Raw genomic sequence first — 19,267 nt, 5'->3', positions numbered from 1 at the left:
GGATCAACAAAATGAGGTTGATCCATAAATGGCTATTTTGTTCTGCCCTAGGAAGGAATGAAGTAAAATGGCTCATCTGTGTGGAAAAAAATACAGTGGTTCCTTAAAATATTAAACACACAATTCCACTGCAGCCTATATGCCCCCCAAAACTGAAAGCAGAAGCACCCTTATTCAGAACAGCATTTCTCACAACAGCCAAAAGGCGGAAGCCACCCAAGTGTCCACTGACAGACGAATGGATAAACAAAATGTGGTTTATACACCATGGAACATGATTCAGCCTTAAAAACGAAGGGAGTTCTGACACAGGCTATAACACAGATTGAACCTGGAAGTCATTATGCTGAGTGAAATCAGCCAGGCATGGAAGGAGAGATTCTATATGATTCCCCTTGGAGGTGTCTGGGACAAAAAGCTGGATGTGGCTGCAGGGGGCTGAAGGGAAAGGACAATAGGGAGTTGGTGTTTCATGCATACAGATTCCCTTGGGAGAATGTGAAAGTTCTGGAGAATGATGTCCAACTGTGGGAACTCAGCTAAGGTCAGAGAACTGTGAACCTGAAATGTTTTAAGGGGTCGATGTTCTTACGTTTAGTCACTGTGAAAAAGTGAACAAAGGATTGATGCATGTCACAACGCGGATAGAAACTGAAAAGAGCCCCAGTGACATAAGCCATATAGAAATCCCACTCACTTGGGAGCTGTCTGTGCTCCTTAAGTCCGTCAAGGTTACCCAAATAAGGGAAGGTCCTGAATAAGTTCCGGAAGAAGAAAACTGGATCCGAATGGAGAGGACATTTCAGACCGTTGGGCAGGTGGTGACAGCTGGAGTGGACCTGTGGTCTGGATTCAAATGTGGGAACCATCATGATTTCCTCACTTGGGGTTATATGGTGGTTCTGCAGGACAGTGTCCCTGTTTGCGGTAAAATGCACTGAAGTAGTCCATGTGAAGTGGCAGATGTGGTAGAGAAACAACAGCTGGGGAGTTCGAGTGTGGAGATAAAGCTCATCTGTGCTGCTGTGACATCACAGCAGAGGAAATGACTCTTCTGAACACCCACCTCAGCACCACATCACAGAAGCAGAGAGGACATCAGACTTTGGGGTGGAGGCCAAGCCTCCCCCCAGATATAGGTCACCCACAGTGGAGAGGCCACTCACCCTTGCAGGAGGCCACATGTTAGCAAGAGACTCATGGGGGCATTGAATCAGGTGCCGCCGTGTCTCGGGTGCAGTAGAAGCAGTGAAGTGTGAAATTCCAATTCTCTACAATGCTCCCCCACAACCTGCTTAGAACTGAAAAGGCAGGAAGGAAGCCTCAGTAGAGTGGACTGGGGACACCAGAAGGGGAGGCTGGAAGGGGGTGCCTGCTGCTGCATTAAAATGGAGCCCATTACAGACCCCACAATAGTAGCCCCCACAGGATAGGCTGCTCTGTTCCAGGCCCACAGGGGAAGCTGGAACGTTCACCTTCTACAGGAAATCAGCATCCCTGCAGCTAAGCCAGTGAGAACCCTCTTCACACACACACACACACACACACACACACACACACACTCACTGAACCCCTGCCTTTCTCCAGGGGACTTTCCTTCCAAGCAGCCCTCCCAACCGCTTCCTTGCTCTCCATGAAATACTGTTCCTCTCCTTTGTTTCTTGCACTTGCCTGTGATGGGACTGGAGCTTGCTCAGTCCAGATCGCCATTCTCTGCTCTTCCCAAATAAACCCACGTTGTTGGTCAAATAACTGGCCATTTGAGTTTAAGGTGAAAGGAACTAATAAACTCAAGAAATTCGTAAGGAACAAAATCAATATACACAAATCAATTGCATTTCTACGTGCTCAGAAGGAACCATCGGGAAAAGTCCATGGAGAACAATATCATTTACTACTTGGTCCAAAAGAACAAGATACCTAGGAGTCCCCTGAACCCAGGAGGGGAGAGACCTGTCCTCTGACAGCCATGCAACACTGAGGACAGACAGGGAGGGAGACACATGGATGCGGGGAGAAACTTTGTGCTCAGGGAGGAACCGACACCAGGAAAACACCTGCTCTCCCCAAAGCCGTCTATAGATTCCACAGTGTCGCTCCCAAACTTCCAAACTCCGGACCAGCCCTGGAGCCAGTATGGATGCAGGAAGAACCCTGCAGGGCTGCGGTGGGGGGAGCATGAGTCCCAAGCAGGGTGGCCGCTCCCTGATGCAGACCATCTGAGGAGCCCCAGGAACTGAATCCACGTGGGCACAAACACAGCTGTGGAACCTGGGAAGAATCCGAGCCCAGAAAGGGAGACCCCACAGCCCCCATGCACAGCATGGTGAGAGGCCACATCACCACACACAAAACCATGGAAGCCAAGTGTCTACAAAGCATGCCCTTCCTCTGTGGGGTCCTGACACCACACACCCCCTCGGCAGTCCCCGCTCAGGTGGCTTCTTCTCACCTTCTCCTCCAGCAGCCAGTCGTGAGGAGGCTGGACAGTGTGGACAGGGCCCATATCCTCCACAGCTAGTTCTGCTTGTACTACTCCTGCTTCTATCATCCTCCAAGAGTAGGCATTTCCCTTGGTATCTTGAACAGTTACTAAGTGTTAGAAATATTAAGGTGGCTGGATGAATATTGAGGAACACAACTATTGAAAAATGATCAAAATAGATTAGTGGGAAAAAGTAAGTGAATTCTGATCCTGATTTGGATCCTGAAGAGACAGACTAACTTGTGCTACAGTTACTCACCCTTAATATTGGTCCTTGGGAAACATTTTAGATAATTGATTTTTGTGGCAAAGGATAAACTATGAGGTTGATCCTGATACCGTAGATGTGACTAAAATCTGCTGCTGACATCCTAGAATGAGGCTTGCCAACAGTGCTTACCTGGAGAGAGTTTGCTAGTCTAAAAATTTTGTGTGATGATTTGGCATCTTGTTAGAGAACTCCACTCTGATGAATTTTCTTCTGTAAACCCACATATAGATGATACTGTCATTGGCCACATCATTCATGGAATTCTACTTACCATGATACAGTATGATTCCGTTCTCTCTCCAAGAGCACAGACCCTTTCTCTTACTGGATTATTCTACCTTTGTCAGGAATTTTTCAGCTTTACAGTAATTTTAGAGAACACGTCATGGGCTTGTAGAACCTTGTGCTTGAATTAAAAAAAAGAAAATCATCTTGAATGAATTAAACTCAGGTCATGATTAATTAGAAGCACAGAACTTAAATTGAGAAAAATCCATATTGATAGATTTGTTTTTACTTACATTTCCTTTTTGAATCATAGCAAATATACAAAGCAATGGTTGTAAGAGTCAGCAGAGATGAAGTCTATAGTTCTTAGAGCTGTAGAGTTGAAAAGGACCTCCAGGAGGATTTATTTAAAGAGTGAAATGGAAGTCCTTTTGATCAATATTTCCCTTAAATGCTTTTCTGTTGCAGAAGTCTGACAATTAGTAAAAGTCAACATTTTTCTGTTGTTTTCTTGTAAGCTATTTAGCAAAGTTATTATTTTGGGAAGGAACTACTGGGCTATTTTAATATTGTCAGCCATCTGTTTGGTAGGTGTGCTCTTATCCTGAATCTCACCCACACCTGCTTCTCCATTCACTGCGGACAGCAGCATATTTTTCCTTTTTCATATTTTAAAAAGATTTGTCAGTATCATTTTATATACAGTAAGAGAGCTATAAAGATTAAGAAAATTGTGACCTATACAGGATATTAGATCCTAGCCACAAAAAGTTTCCTGGAGGGCTCTTTAGTATATTCTCCTTGCACAGTTTATATCTATATTCTCCTTGCACAGTTTATACCTAAGTGACCTCTGGGACGGATATACCTAAAAGCCCTTTCACTTTGATGTTTGTTTATGCTAATTTGGTATGTGAGTGTGGGAAGTTTGGTTCACAGATTCAAAACACTTCAAGAAAATTGATGTTAGTTCTGTCTCTGTTCCAGTTTGATCTAGGATTCTCTGATCAAGGAAAGGAGAAACAGATCAGACTATACCAAAAAATGCTCTTTTCATTGAGAAATAAAAGTTGAATTACCTATGGTCACCTCTCTTTAGACTATAAACCTTAAAGGGACAATACTTCAGTTCCTTTGCTTTCCTTGGGCAGCTGGTATTAGCAAACTCTAGTTCCTGTTTATTAGGATAAGGTTGTTGTTTTCTGGTTTCATGGTCTTTATTTATTTTTTGAAGATTTTTATTTTTATTTATTTGAGAGAGAGCACAAGTCAGGGGGATGGGGGAGGGAGAAGCAGATTCCCCACTGAACAGGGAGCCTGACTCGACTTGGGGCTTGATTCCAGGACTCTGGGATCATGACCTGAGCTGAAGGCAGACACCCAACTGACTGAGCTGTCCAGGCGCCCCTCATGGTCTTTTAATATGAAAAACATGAGTTTGATGTCCCTGAAAAACTCAAGTTGCCTCTTCAACTAGGGCCTCAGTAGTAATTCTACAGGTCTGCAGCCAATGCCCTGCAGGGAAATGTGGCAATCGGTCCCATGAAGCTAAGAAGAAATGGTAGGAACCATGCCCTGACAGTCCCCTTTCCATCTTGCCTTGTAGAAATGGTACTAGAGGTAGATTAAACAAAATTGGCTTTCTTTTTCAGAAAGTAACATCATGTGAGACCTGAGCATATAGAATATTTTCTCTCTTTTAAGTTTAAAATTTAGAGAGCTTTCTTCTCTCTTTGGTCATGAAGAACCATCGCTACTGTAGGAAGAGTAGCTAGAAATACAGAGCTTATATGAACCAACCTGGTAATAAAACTTAGAAGGAATGAGTGAATGGGACAATATATCAGAGTGATTTCTGTAGGTTAATAGTTTTTATGTCTTACAACATTTTGGAATATGGATTTAAGACATCTTCTCACTAGATATTTAGAGTAATAACTTTGTTAAACAACTTTATTATAATTAGAAGACAGGCATGTTGCTTTTAAGTAGTTTGAGTATTGACAAAAAATAAGTCCTCAACTTCCTTATATGTAATCCCATGAGCCGGGCCAAGTTTCCCAAATAAAAAAAATTGCACTGTAAGTTGCTTCCAGTAGAGGATGAGAAGTGGAAGGGAAACAACATGTAAAGCTGACAATATGAATTTTACTAGATTTCAAAAAAGAATGATTAAACTTACAAAGTGATGTACTGATTCTTTTTGCATTACCTTCCCTTTATGTTGTTTAATGTCAAATTCCAGAAATAAACTTTTTTTATTTATCATATTCTTTCCTTTTGCCAAAGCTCAAGGGTATAGCTGGAAGTTTGGCAAGAAAATCTTAGATAGAAAATTATACGAAGAACAGGGGTGTTAAGTAGATGAGCTAAATCACCTTCTTTTTTCCCTTTAAAAACTCATAATTGTCTAGTGCATGCATGTAGCTTTGCTTTTAGTATATAACTTAAGTCTGTAGTGCTTCCTTTAGCAATTATCAAAATTGTTACTCTAAAATACCAACCTCTCAGTCCGTAAACTTTAAAGGCATGTGTGTGTACAAGGATGTCCTAAAAGTCATGAATTTCTGTTTCCACAAAGTATTCAGTTTGATAATAAAAGCAGTTTTACTTTTATCGCTTAAAATTTTGATCGTAGAGCTGTAGAGAAAAAGTAAAGTGATTTCATAACAATTTAAATGAAGAAGGAAGTGACATGTTAAATGTCCAATAACTTGGCGTTAGATTATTTATAGGACTATTTTCCCACCCAGATAAGCTGTATATTTTCCTCTGGAAATTCGTTTCTCTCAATGTTAAACTGTGTTAACATTTGTGCTGAAGTGGAGAGTGTTCTTTTTAATACATAAGTGTTAGAATTTCAGCTACTTTAGTTGAGACGCAGAAAATTGTTACTGATCCGATAAAATATCAAAGGCCAAACAGTAACCATTTGGTTTCATTCTTGAAAAGATGGATGAGAAGAGAAGTAGAGAAAGCTCATGTCTTTTTTGTTTGTTTCCTTATAGGAGAATCAGTACTAAAAATCCAAGTCAAAGTTAAGGCTCTGGAATGAGTGGATGCTTTTGTGATTTATTTAACTAGAGGAGGGACAAGGAAGAAACCTGGATTGTTCTTCTCTCAAGGAAGTGAGACTAAAGAAACAGCATTACTCTTCCCCCCAAAATGTGAAATGAACTCCCTTCCCTTAAAAACTCTTTCTTGTTCTCCTTGCTGAAGGAGAGCAGTAGTAAGCAGGATGGAGGTGTGAGGAGTCAGCTTTTAATGGTGGGTGGTGCTCCTCCCCTAAATGTTCCTGGAAAGGCCTGCTGCTTGTGTTCTTTGAGGAAAAGAAAAGAGGCCATGAGCAGGAGGAACTCCTTGACGTTACAGAATTGTCAGTCCCCCGAAAAACTGCTTTCTGAATAAAGTACAAGCTGGAAAGCTGCTTGAGAGGTGTTGCCATCTATAGACCAAGCTACACGGTAAAGGGTCTCGGCAGACAGCAGGGGCTCGGCCGCAGACCCCAGTTTTCTTTCCTAGCTACTTCTCTCCCAAGAGCAGAATCTATTTAGTGGAAGACTTCTACTTCTCAGCAGAAGCTTATGGAGGACTATATGAAACCTTAAAGTTCTTTTTTGGTCCTGAAGGGAATGGATGCTGAGTTTGACAGGAGACCTTTTCTGTTGGATTCTGTCATACAGCATCATCATACTTAAGTCAGGGACAGTTAGTTGGCTCATGATGTGAACATGGAAGAGTTCTCATAATAATGAGCACATGGCAGGTGCCTAAGAGTGAAGGTGAGACGTCCCAGAGCATCTGGTACGAGAGCCTGGTGCTCAGGGGAAGACCAACCAGGGGCTTGGCACCGCATGCTTGCTCATGCTGTACAGTTTTTGTTCTTTGAATCCCCTTTCAAAATTAGTCAAATAGGATTTCTGCTATGTTCTGAGTAACTATACGGGAAATACCACTCCTTTTCTGTTGGTTGATTAAAAATAGCTTAAAGGGGAAACAATAATGACTGTAGAGTAGAATTTAGAGAAAATGGTCTTGTCAAAACCCAGTTTGGGCTCATTACTGAATAATTAACAGTCTATGATTTTTCCTCTAAGGCTTATTCACACATGATAGAGTTTTAAGACAGTTATAATGTAATAATGATGAATCCTATTTGTAAAACACCCGTCCAAAAGAATTCATCTTACTTTACTGACAACTCTATTTTTTCAACTGTCCTGTGAAGCAGAGAGACCAGAAAGTGTTACTTCAAGCCTCCCGTTGGGGGAAACGGAAATTCATAAGTAAGGAAGTGCAGATAAGTGCAATCAAGATCATCCAGTTATAACATTACGTATAAAATTTATCTCTGCAGATTACACTTAGGTTCTGTGGCCACCTTTTTTCAGCCCACAGACCATGTCAGTTTACTAATGATAATAATGCTTAAAAGCAATATTTAATGTGTATACACTGTATGCCAAACACTGTTCTAAGCACTTCAAACACAACAAATCCTTTGAAGTTCACTAGTGAACACCTGTATGGAGTGGATATCACTGTTTCCCCTACTTAGTAAGTAAGGAAACTGAGTTACAGAAAGGTTGTGGCTTGCCTAAAGTCACAGAACTAATGACAGAAGCAGAAATCAAACCCAGACAGTTGGGCTCCAGGGTCCATATTAATAATTAATGCCATCCTCAATTTTAAAATCTCCACAAAACTATCCATTTCTGTTTCAATGATTAAAAGAATACATGTACATGACACTTAAATTTTCACAGAAGGATTTACAGTATTTTATTTCTGTGTACTTTATCAAGTTAGCTGGTGGAGGATAATTTTCTAAATCTAAAAGGGAGTTTGGATCTGAATGTAGAAATTTTCAAGAACCACAATTTGGGAACCACCATCAAAGCCTCAAATACAAAAAAAAAAAAAAAAAAAAATAGTTAAATGAAATTTCTAGTCTAATGTGTAAAACTTAACCTGGAGAAGAAAGTTAAATTTGAAGTGACAGACTCTTACTTTTCAGAGTATCTAAAATAATAAGCAGTAGGTGCACCAATATAAAGTATAGTAGATTTAAATCAGAAATTTAGAACATCACCAGTTAGTTTGGAAGATAGCATTTTGTTGCCTTGTAAAAGCTTAGAAAAGGGTATTCCCTCAAAAAAGAGAAATTACCGTCATTGATTTAAAAAATGGTAACAAAGGTGTTTAGTGCAAACCTACAGGGCTTTATGTGGAATAACTTACTCATTTCAATTTTTTCTGTAAAACTTTTTCAACTTTATTCTAGCCCCCTCCCCCCACAGCCTTCAGCATTCTAATTCAAATTGGTAAAAGGCTGAGCAACTGTTGAAGTTTCCCTAAAGGAACTACACCAGACTAAACTAGCTAAAAACAAATGAGGAAAGCAAAACTCCTATGTAGTAGAATGTTGGGATGAAATGGGCATGCTTACTTTGTCTCCATTTAACTCCTGATGAAGTCAAAACCATGGTATTGTGACCCTGAGTGAATTACAGAGAGAACATTACCTAAAAATGCAGGCATGGCATCAGAAAGGCCAACAAAGGTAAATGGAGGGCAGAACATGTGAGATGAAAGCCTTCAAGACCAGTGATAGTTACTTTTTCCAATCGTCCCTTAAACTTACTCCTGGAACCTAGCCCAGGAATCCCCCTGGGATGTAGGGCAGTGTGGCCACACAAGCCCTCAAGAATAATAATGGAGATGAGTTCAACTCATCCAGCTGAGCTTTCTTCAACCATAGGAACATTCTCTAGCCCGAAGCTCAGAGGAGAAACAATGTGAGAACCATGTTTTCTTAATCTGTCATTGAGTGGGACATTCATTTCCTTTACAAGGAAAAAACAAAAGATTCTGATCTCTACTGTTGTACAGGGAATGATTTTCCAAAATAAGCATAGTAAGATATGGATGTCCGCAAGTGAATTAGCATCCTGGATTTCAATGAGCTGCCAAAGTTTAGGGAGTCTGTTCATCCATCTCTCTTGCAGCTACTATTGTGAATGAGATGGTTCTGGGGCTAGTTTGAAACAGTAAGTATTGGAAATCCCTCTTGTACAATGTCTGCCAAGGAATCCCTAACAATCTGAGAGGTGGAGTTACCTCTTGTAGGTAGGACATTATTGAACAGGGCACAGGAACTTGGTTCAACGTTAATAAAACACTCATGGAATGAGTCATAAGATTAGGTTGTTAGGGCAACATACTTACTACCTTTCAGTACTTTAATAAGATTGGCCTGGGTCATTGCAAGCATTCTGCCATGAACTTGCAGATGACAAGAGATGGAATGAAGGTGTGAGATGGTCTGTTCACCTTATCTGCAGAGAGGATAGTGGATGCTCATTATTTATCCATGGATGTCTGAGCTCAGGAGCAGGTTCTTTGGTCTTGGAGGAAGAAGCAAAGATAAAGATCTGATTTGTCACCAGAAGGAGCAGTGAGTTGCCTCTGTCTGAAAGTCCAGAGACCTGACTTCTTGGCACAGCTCTTGTCAGGACTATCTGTGTAACCGTGGACAAACCACCTAATCTCTTTCAGGCACAGGTTACTCAGTGGCCAGAAGAGGAGTTTTAATAGGTTGGTTGCTGAGGCCAGAATCAGAATGAGATCTCAGGTTTCTCGAACTTAGGCAGTTTCTATAAGACCTGTTCTGTAGACACGGGGATTGTCATGGTAGATTTTCTTTGGTATTAAAATGAATTAACCATCATAAATTCCCCCAACTTCAGAAGAAATCAGTAATGTGGGCCACAAGTCTTAATCTAAAATTGAATGGACAGTCTTTTATTATAACGATATGGAAAGGAAGAAATGCCCCAGCTTTGTTCTGTCCAATGTGGTGGCCATGAGCCCTGTGTGCCTAGCTGAATTTAAATTTGAATTAAATAAAAAAAATTAGTTCCTCAATCACCTTAGCCCATTTCGAGTGCTCAGTAACCACGTGTGTCTACTGTATTGGACAGCACATACATAGAATTACAGAAAGTTCTATTTATTGGTCAACGGTGTCTCAGACCTTTGCCCAGACCACAAACTGCAGCTATTGTTCCTCCCTTAGTGCAAGACATAGATGTTTGTGTCCTCGGATGACTGTGTCCATCTTTAAGGAACAAAAGAATGTATTAAAACTCACTTGGAAGTATAAGAACTATAAGAAACCCTTCAGGCAAAAGATGCTGGGGGCATTGAACAAGAGTTTGAGAGAGGTGGGGAGGTAAAAGGAAGGAATTAGGAAACACCAAAACCATTCTGTGCCTTGAGTCTTAACTAGTCCTGAGCTTCTGTAGAATACACAGCCCCTAGAGGGGTGTTCCTCAGAGGTATGGCCACCCCATGACCCCAGAGATGGAAAAGGATGAGAAAAGCAGGTCTCCCTTAATCCCTAGGAAATCAGGGACCCTCTCAGTACTCGATGGTGGAGAAAAGGTTAGTCATGTTGGGCCCATGTTTCAAAGGACAAAGTTGTTATGTAGCCGGGCTGGCAGGACAGGAAATAGTTCAGGCTTTCTGGAAATAGGTGAGGGGGTAACCACTCTATCTAACAGCCAGCTCCTTAGGTACAGGTCTGTGCAGTCAAAGTCAGCGAATGTTTTAAGGCTTAAGCTTAAATATTAGAAATTATCCGTGATATAAGTCTTTTCTGCAGATTTGGTACAGTGGTTCCACCTTCAGCCCTGCTGGCTAGGGGGCCATGCATATGGGGAAAGGAAGAAATCAGAGGCAGATGGCAAAAAGCGTAATTTCAGCTGCTGTCTGAAAGCCACCTGTGAAGGGAATCACCTTTCTCTTCTGGACTCACTTCCAGGTGCAGCTGCAGGGGACGACACTGAAGACGCTAGCACCGAGTTCACAGACAGCATCGAGGAGGAAGCTGAACACAGTAGCCAGCAAGTAAGTCCAAGTCAGGTTCTGGGTTCCCAGGGTGGCAGGCTCATAGCCCTTTGGGGTCTGGTAGTCTCCTGCAGCCCTTGTAAGCCTAGAGTAAGAAGATATCTTTTTATCAAAACCACTTCCCAGTCTTCTTTCCGCCCTCCCTGAGCTTCCCAGCCACGTTGCCAGCCAACCCCTATCCTCACTCCACTTTTCTCTCCAATCCACCTTTTCCCCCCCCTTCTATCTCTTGCTCCTCCTTCCCACCTTTGCCCCTATGTACCACCTATAGCTCTAGCTTCAGAAGAATTTTTACTTACAACAAGATGATGGACAGTTCCCCTCTTGGGTTTTTGTATCTGAAACACACCACAGAAGACAGGAATTCATCGGAGCGCTGCTGGGGGAGGTGGCAGGCCTAAGATCCACTTCAGGAAAAGTGCTGAGAACCTCCAAGAGGATCAGAAATGCTTCCAAAGCAGGGATCTGTCTTGGTGAAATCTCTTTACACAAAACAGAAGTCTGTTGGACAACCTGACAGACCACCCAGGTTGGGATACATCAGTGACCAGCAGGTGACACTTCAAGAGCAAGCCCCCATCAAACCTCAGAACTTGCTACCCAGGGCTGAAATACTGTTCACACCAGCCATCACTGAAGGTGTAACCAGCAGTTCGCAAGCTCAAGAGTTGAATGCCTTGGACTTCAGAGATTAAGTCACTGACAGTGATCCCAGTGCACTCACTGGCACTCCTGTGTGTCTCCACCTTGCCCAGTGACACTTAGCAATCACACCTCCTGCATGGACCATGCTTGTGAGTCTCTGAGTTATTAAGGAGAAAGTGGATCATTTGGTATTTGTCCTTCTGCAGAAGTAGCTGGGCTTTTCCAGGGATAGCTTCCTTGGAGCTATTAGAGAAACTGCTGGGAAAATGAGGCGCTCTGGGTCTGCCTCTATACCTCCTGTATAATAAAAAGAGACCAACAAAAAGACCCTACATGAGCATTCCTCAAATCTCATTGGACTTGGCACAGTCTTTGGCTCTTGAGGACATGAGTAGTTGGTTGTCTGGGATACCTCACGTCCTCAACACCTTTTCTTCCCCTTCTACCAAGATCCCCTTTTTGTTGCTCTAGCCATACCTGACCCTTGCTTCTCCCTTAAATTCTTGCATGAATTACACTTCTCCTTTTGCTTGAACAGCTTCTAAGTTCTCCTAACCAATGCTTGTGACTTTAATTATGTACAGTATTGCCTCTCCGGACAGATCCCTCTGCCTCCCACTCCTCCCACTGAGGGGCTCTGGGGAGAAGAGAGGGATCTGCAAAATAAGCAAATGTCCATTCTAAGAGTTAGATTGGGGTATCAGCCGGTCATGTGGTTATTGCTGCTGTGGACAGGATTAGTTCCAGAAAAAGTGAACAAGAGACACAGATGTGAAGACAGCCAGATTCTGATTGACAAGATCTTAACTATGAGTAGTCATGTGAGCCCTTTGCTCTAGTTCTCAGTTGTAGGCAAACAGGTTTGTAAAGTTATTCCTTCTCAACCTTCCTTCCCATAGCCTAGCATGGAGCAAATAACCAGGTCCCATTTTGAGAAGGTCAGTTCAACCCTGGACTAAACCTTTTGCATTGGGGCAAGTATATTTCCCTTGCAATGGCTGCCCTACTGCTTGGCAGAGATACTTAATGAATTATTTGTTAGCCTTTGGATAGGGCTCATGATGGACAAATTTATATACCTGCTGGATGGAGAATATCTTGGGTAAGCGTAATTTTCTTTCCATCACCTTTCCTTGAAAATCAATGTCTAGTTTTGGGCAGGAGGAACCTTTGTACAAATCATTGTAAATTCACTTCAGCTTTTCTGGAGTTTGAGGGCATGACTGTCCGGCTACCAAATAAATGACGCTTGTTTTGCCATAACTCTTGTGTCCAGATTCTCAAAACTGTGTTTGCTGGTTTCCGGCAAAATAGACTCTTACAGTTAGGCTCTGAGTTCCTCTTTGCCGCATCCTTGGAAGGTAAACTTTATTCAACACCAAGCTACCTTCCTACCTCAGGTATACACAGACTTCCCCTAACAAACACATCCCACATTGTGTTCCTTCTAAGGCAAGAGCTATCTTTTGACCAAAGCAAGTTGGTTCATCCTTATTTTTAGACTCATTCACATCTGGAAATCTCAGGTCTGGCTATGTTGATAATTTTCCCCAGGTATCTCCCACAAAATCCCATTCTCAAGCAAATGTAAGGTCTCTAATAAATAACTAGGAAATGCCTGTGAAATTGCCTTTCTTCATTTGAATGTATGCAACAAAAAAAAGTTATCAGGTGTCAAATGCAATGATGTAGAAAAAAGTTAGTAGACTTCGTGTGAGGAACTTGAAAAAAACATCAATACCTTTCACATGTGTGAGAAGTGATTTACATTGTGAAACATATGTCATAAGGTAAAAACAAAACAACGCGATTCAGACAGGAGATCAGACTTGCATATGAATTTCTGTAGGGTAAAAGGAAACCCAGCACACACAAAAGAGGTTTAATTTTACCATGGAAGCAATAGAACAAATGAATTAGGGACTGGCCAGTGGGGAGGAAACTGTACGAGATATAACTAACAATAGACCTAAAGGATTTATACTAACACCACACATACTGAAAGCCCTGGGGTTTTATTTGGGAAAAAATATAGAAATGTCAACTTTCCATAGATGAGAAAGAAAAACTGATTAAAAAACTAGATTCTGCGTCATTTTTCATGCATTTACATTTCAGTTTTAAAGATAAGTTAGCCTAAAGTAAGCTTCTGCTGACACAGAACCCAAATTAGCTGGGAAACAAATCATAGCTCTATTTTCATTTTTTTTTTTTTTAAGATTTTATTTACTTATTTGACAGATGGAGATCACAGAGAGGCAGGCAGAGAGAGAGAGGAGGAAGCAGGCTCCCTGCTGAGCAGAGAGCCTGATGCGGGGCTCAATCCCAGGACCCTGGGATCATGACCTGAGCCGAAGGCAGAGGCTTTAACCCACTGAGCTACCCAGGCGCCCCCATAGCTCTATTTTCTAATTTTAAAGTGGGAAATTAGACCAGGTCCTTTCTGGTACAGACATTCCGCGGTTATTTATTTTTTTTTTATTTTTAAAGACACTATGTATATTTAAATCAGTGAACGATAACATACATTCAGAAGGCAGTTTAAAAATAGATAGGTATAGATGGGGCACCTGGGTGGCTCAGTCAGTTAGTTGGGCATCCAAGTCTTGATCTCAGCTGAGGTCTTGATCTCTAGGTCATGAGTTCAGGCCCCATGTTGTGCTCCTTCCTGGGTATGGAGCCCACTTAAAAAAAGATATCATTAAAATGAGATTTTTTTTTTTTAGATTTATTTATTTGAGAGAGAGAGCATGAGCAGGGGGTAGGGGGAGAGGGACAAGCAGACTCCCTGCTGATCAGGGCGCCCAACATGGAGCTCAATCCCAGGACCCTGGGATCATGACCTGAGCCGAAGGCAAACACTTGACCAATGGAGCCACCCAGGAGTCCAAAAGTGAGATGTTATTTTTAAAGAGAAAGAACACTTAGTTTTTAGCAAAGAATAAAGTGCCCATATTCAAAGCTGATGGTAATGTTTATTTATTTTTTTAAAGGTTTTATTTATTTGAGAGAGAGAGAGCACAAGCAGGGACAGGGGCAGAGGGGAAAGCAGACTCCCCACTGAGCAGGAAGCCCAATGTGGGACTCAGTCCCAGGACCCTGAGATCAAGACCTGAGGCTGAAGGCAGATACTTAACCGACTGAGCCACCCAGGTGTCTTGCCAATGTTTATTTTCGTTAAGTTTTTTGGAAAGGGTTTATATAGAAAGGTAACATCTCATAGTTTAAATGAGGGGTTGAAGTCCTAAATTTTCAGAAGTGGTTTTATCCAGTCCCCCTTTCTTTATTTTGTCCCAAGTGCTTGGTGGCACATGTGGAGATAGGCCAACCTAACTGAGCCTGGTAGGAGAACCAGGGAGACAAAAGTCAGGCTCAGAACCCAAGGAAGGCCTGGGAAATGAGCAGCTGTGTCTATGCATCTTTCTTCATTTTCTGTCTTTGCAACCTCAACGGCTGTGCTACTGGCAAATTCATGTTGTGAATCGACTCACCCATGCAGCCTAGGTCTTACCAAGCTCCATTACAAGCAGAAGTCTGTGGCTTTGTGCCACAGGCCAAGCAGCTCTGTCAGTCATTGATCCATTTAAGTGGCTCTGGGCCCTGTTCTGTTCTATATATTTGTAACCCAAATGAAGGTATAAAGCATGTAATTAACTCTACAAATAATGCCCAATTGAGTGGCTACTACTTGATTTATGGAGATGCACATAAAATATTTTGAAGACTTTGATCATTGAGAAATGATTCTGGATAGCCAGAACGAATTTACCAGCGACAAGTATAAGTCACACTGTTAATACAGATAGAAGAAACAGCACGAGCCCGAAATAGCTGTGGAAGAGAGGTGGGAAACTGGGAAGTCAACATAGACCCCAAGCTAAGTAGAACCCCAAAGTGCAGTCGCCAAGAGGAGAAAGAAGCAACATAACATTGGGATGTATTAAGATTAATATTGGATGGATGGACAAGAAACCCTTGCACAAAAATACCTAGTCATACACGGAGTGGGTTCTCATACTCAGGTTTTGGTTTCTATACTTTTAACAGTGTGGGGGAAACTGGAGAGGAACCCAAGATGAACAATAAGAAAATCTTTAAAAAAAATTCTCCTTTGAAGGAGAATTTTTCCTCCTTTGAAGAAAAGCTACATGATCTGCTTGAGTTGACGCACTGAAGAGTAACTTCAGGAGTATCCACGAACATAGAAACGTGTTGGAAAGTTGTTTCCACCTTGTTTTCTCCTCAGGTGCTTAGATTTGTAGAGAGAGTTTACCTGTCAACATCAGCGCAAGAGTGATAAGCAACAAATGCGCAGGTGGCCTCACTTTAACTTCTCCGTAGTTATGGGGTGTGATTCTCCTGCTGCCAGTGAAATTAAGCTGCTGTTTTACCTGTGGCTGAGTGCCTCCTGTCTCAGTCTTCCTTTTTAGGGCCTGAGGTGCAGGCTTGGCCTTAGGCTCTGAGAGCTGGTGTCTCAAGCCGAGATCTTTATAGTCAAGGACTTGGATGTTGTGGTGTCAAGGAAGTTTCCTGTCTTGTAAGAAGCCTCTCAAGAGACTCGGTTCCCTAGGGAGAGAAGAATCACAGCATCCACACTCTCTGGTTCTGTGTAAACCTCAGTTGTTTGCATTGGGTTTTTATTTATGATGGGCTTGTGTTTTTTTTCTCACCCACATCTGGATGCGGCTCTTCTGCCCATGGAAGCAGTTCTGAACACTGGCTCCCACGTGTCCTCCCCATCCAGACCAGTCTCCAGGGCCCTTATGGCTGAGGAAGTCCTTAGGGCGAGCTCATTTTAGGGCTGTCTTTTTTGTTCCCAATAATGACTGTCTTTGCAATCTGATGTTCCTCTTAAATCCTCTCTCATGACCTAACTTCTTTAAATTACGATTTTCTGGGGCGCCTGGGTGGCTCAGTGCGTTAAAGCCTCTGCCTTCGGCTCGGGTCACGGTCCCAGGGTCCTGGGATCAAGCCCCACATTGGGCTCTCTGCTCAGCGGAGAGCTGCTTCATCCTCTCTCTCTCTGCCTGCCTCTCCGCCTACTTGTGATCTCTGTCTGTCAAATAAATAAATAAATCTTTTTTAAAAAAAAATAAATTACGATATTCTTTCAGCTCATCAAGGTGGCCTTGGAGAAAAGCCTGGCAACTGTGGAGACCCAGAATGTATGTCTTCCCCCTCCTTCCTCAGCAGGAGGGGACAATAACAGAGGTCTTCAGGAGGAAATGCTCCATCTGAGGGCTGAGATCCACCAACACTTCGAGGAGAAGAGGAGAGCTGAGGGGGAACTGAAAGAGCTAAAGGCTCAAATTGAGGAAGCAGGATTCTCCTCTGTGGCCCACATCAGGTAGGACACTGCCCAGAGGAGGAGAGCCTGCCCATCGGGAGGTCACCATAGCAAGGGAGTTCACCTCACTGCAACGAAGGCATTTGTGCTGCTCTAGGGCTTCCTGGTCCACATCCCAAGCTCCGTGCATTAATGGTTCAAATTCTTAAGAGAAAACTCAATAATATTGGATAATGGTGATCATTCAAATTATTTAAATCTGGCCTTAATTCCGTGTAATAATGCCCCTAGAGTCACAAGTGAAAATCGCCCAGTGTACGACTGGAACATTTTGAAGAATGTCCTACTACCCATGATGCTTCACTGCTGCGTGTGGAACCAGAAGAGTCCCTGAGGGAAGATGATGTATACAGGGGCCCCTTTGCTTCCACTCAGCTCTCTCTTAGCAGCGTGAATCCCTAAATCATGGAAAAGCACTTTAAACAATCTCTGCTGTTTTGTTAACTTTACAGAAGTGGTAAATAGCTGATTCATTGGTTAGACTGACCACCGTGGGGTTTTTTTAATATTTTATTTATTTATTTGAGAGAGAGACAGAGATAGTGAGAGACAGCACAGGTGGGGAGGAGAGGGAGAAGCAGACTCCCCACTGAGCAAGGAGCCTGACATGGGGCTTGATTCCAGCATCCTGGGATCAAGACCTTAGCCAAAGGCAGATGCTTAGCTGACTGAGCCGCCCAGGTGCCCCTGGCCACTCTGTTTTTCATGGCATTTTTCAAAAGATGTTTGGGGAAGAGACTGATAAGGTAGGACTAATCCATTCATTCGTTCATCCCTAAGAGTCATAATCATCATGGGGCCTGTTGTTTAGAACACAGCAGTGCAATTGTACAATTTCTAATTCATGTCCTATAGTTTCCCTGCCTATTATATTCCACTTAAATGTCCCCAAGTCATAGAATAATATTAGTGCTGAAGAAGACCTTGGCATCTAGCCTAATCCTTATTTCATAGTCAAGGAAACACCAGTCTAAAAAGTTCTAGCAGCTTGCTCAAAGTTGCATATTAGTCTGTGGCTAGACGCCTGCCTCTGAATTTTTTTTTTTATTAAATTTTTTATTTATTTTCAGCGTAACAGTATTCATTGTTTTTTCACCACACCCAGTGCTCCATGCAATCTGTGCCCTCCCTAATACCCACCACCTGGTTCCCCCACCCTCCCACCCCGCCCCTTCAAAACCCTCAGGTTGTTTTTCAGAGTCCATAGTCTCTCATGGTTCACCTCCCCTTCCAATTTCCCTCAACTCCCTTCTCCTCTCCATCTACCCTTGTCCTCTATATTATTTGTTATGCTCCACCAATAAGTGAAACCATATGATACTTGACTTTCTCTGTTTGACTTATTTCACTCAGCATAATCTCTTCCAGTCCTGTCCATGTTGCTACAAAAGTTGGGTATTCGTCCTTTCTGATGGAGGCATAATACTCCATAGTGTATATGGACCACATCTTCCTTATCCATTCATCCGTTGAAGGGCATCTTGGTTCTTTCCACAGTTTGGCGACCGTGGCCATTGCTGCTATAAACATTGGGGTACAGATGGCCCTTCTTTTCACTACATCTGTATCTTTGGGGTAAATACCCAGCAGTGCAATTGCAGGGTCATAGGGAAGCTCTATTTTTAATTTCCTGAGGAATCTCCACACTGTTCTCCAAAGTGGCTGCACCAGTTTGCATTCCCACCAACAGTGTAAGAGGGTTCCCCTTTCTCCACATCCTCTCCAACACACGTTGTTTCCTGTCTTGCTAATTTTGGCCATTCTAACTGGTGTGAGGTGGTATCTCAATGTGGTTTTGATTTGAATCTCCCTGATGGCTAGTGATGATGAACATTTTTTCATGTGTCTGGTAGCCATTTGTATGTCTTCATTGGAGAAGTGTCTGTTCATATCTTCTGCCCATTTTTTAATATGATTATCTGTTTTGTGTGTGTTGAGTTTGAGGAGTTCTTTATAGATCCTGGATATCAACCTTTTATCTGTACTGTCATTTGCAAATATCTTCTCCCATTCCGTGGGTTGCCTCTTTGTTTTGATGACTGTTTCTTTTGCTATGCAGAAGCTTTTTATCTTGATGAAGTCCCAGAAGTTCATCTTTGCCTTTGTTTCCTTCACCTTTGGAAACATATCTTGAAAGAAGTTGCTGTGGCTGATATCAAAGAGGTTACTGCCTATGTTCTCCTCGAGGATTCTGATGGATTCCTGTCTCACATTGAGGTCTTTTATCCATTTCGAGTTTATCTTTGTGTACGGTGTAAGCGAATGGTCAAGTTTCATTCTTCTACATATAGCTGTCCAGTTTTCCCAGCACCATTTATTGAAGAGACTGTCTTTTTTCCACTGGATATTTTTTCCTGTTTTGTCAAAGATTATTTGACCA

The 19,267-nt window shown here is 42.4% G+C and overlaps 1 protein-coding gene across 1 annotated transcript in view; it reads left to right on the top strand.

Moving 5' to 3' along the window:
• LOC308341633 (myomegalin-like) overlaps nucleotides 1-19,267 on the top strand; it is a gene marked incomplete at both ends in the record, with an annotated part of 134,856 nt that overhangs the window by 45,283 nt on the left and 70,306 nt on the right. The window contains 2 exon segments of the mRNA XM_080801657.1: nucleotides 10,810-10,895; nucleotides 16,655-16,887. Of these exon segments, the coding sequence (XP_080657783.1) occupies nucleotides 10,810-10,895; nucleotides 16,655-16,887 (319 nt within the window).

The sequence above is a fragment of the Martes martes genome (genome assembly GCF_963455335.1).
Source record: "Martes martes genome assembly, chromosome: 4".
Taxonomy (NCBI): domain Eukaryota; kingdom Metazoa; phylum Chordata; class Mammalia; order Carnivora; family Mustelidae; genus Martes; species Martes martes.
The sequence above is the reverse complement of the archived record's forward strand: the minus strand, read 5'-3'. Positions and strand labels throughout refer to the sequence as shown.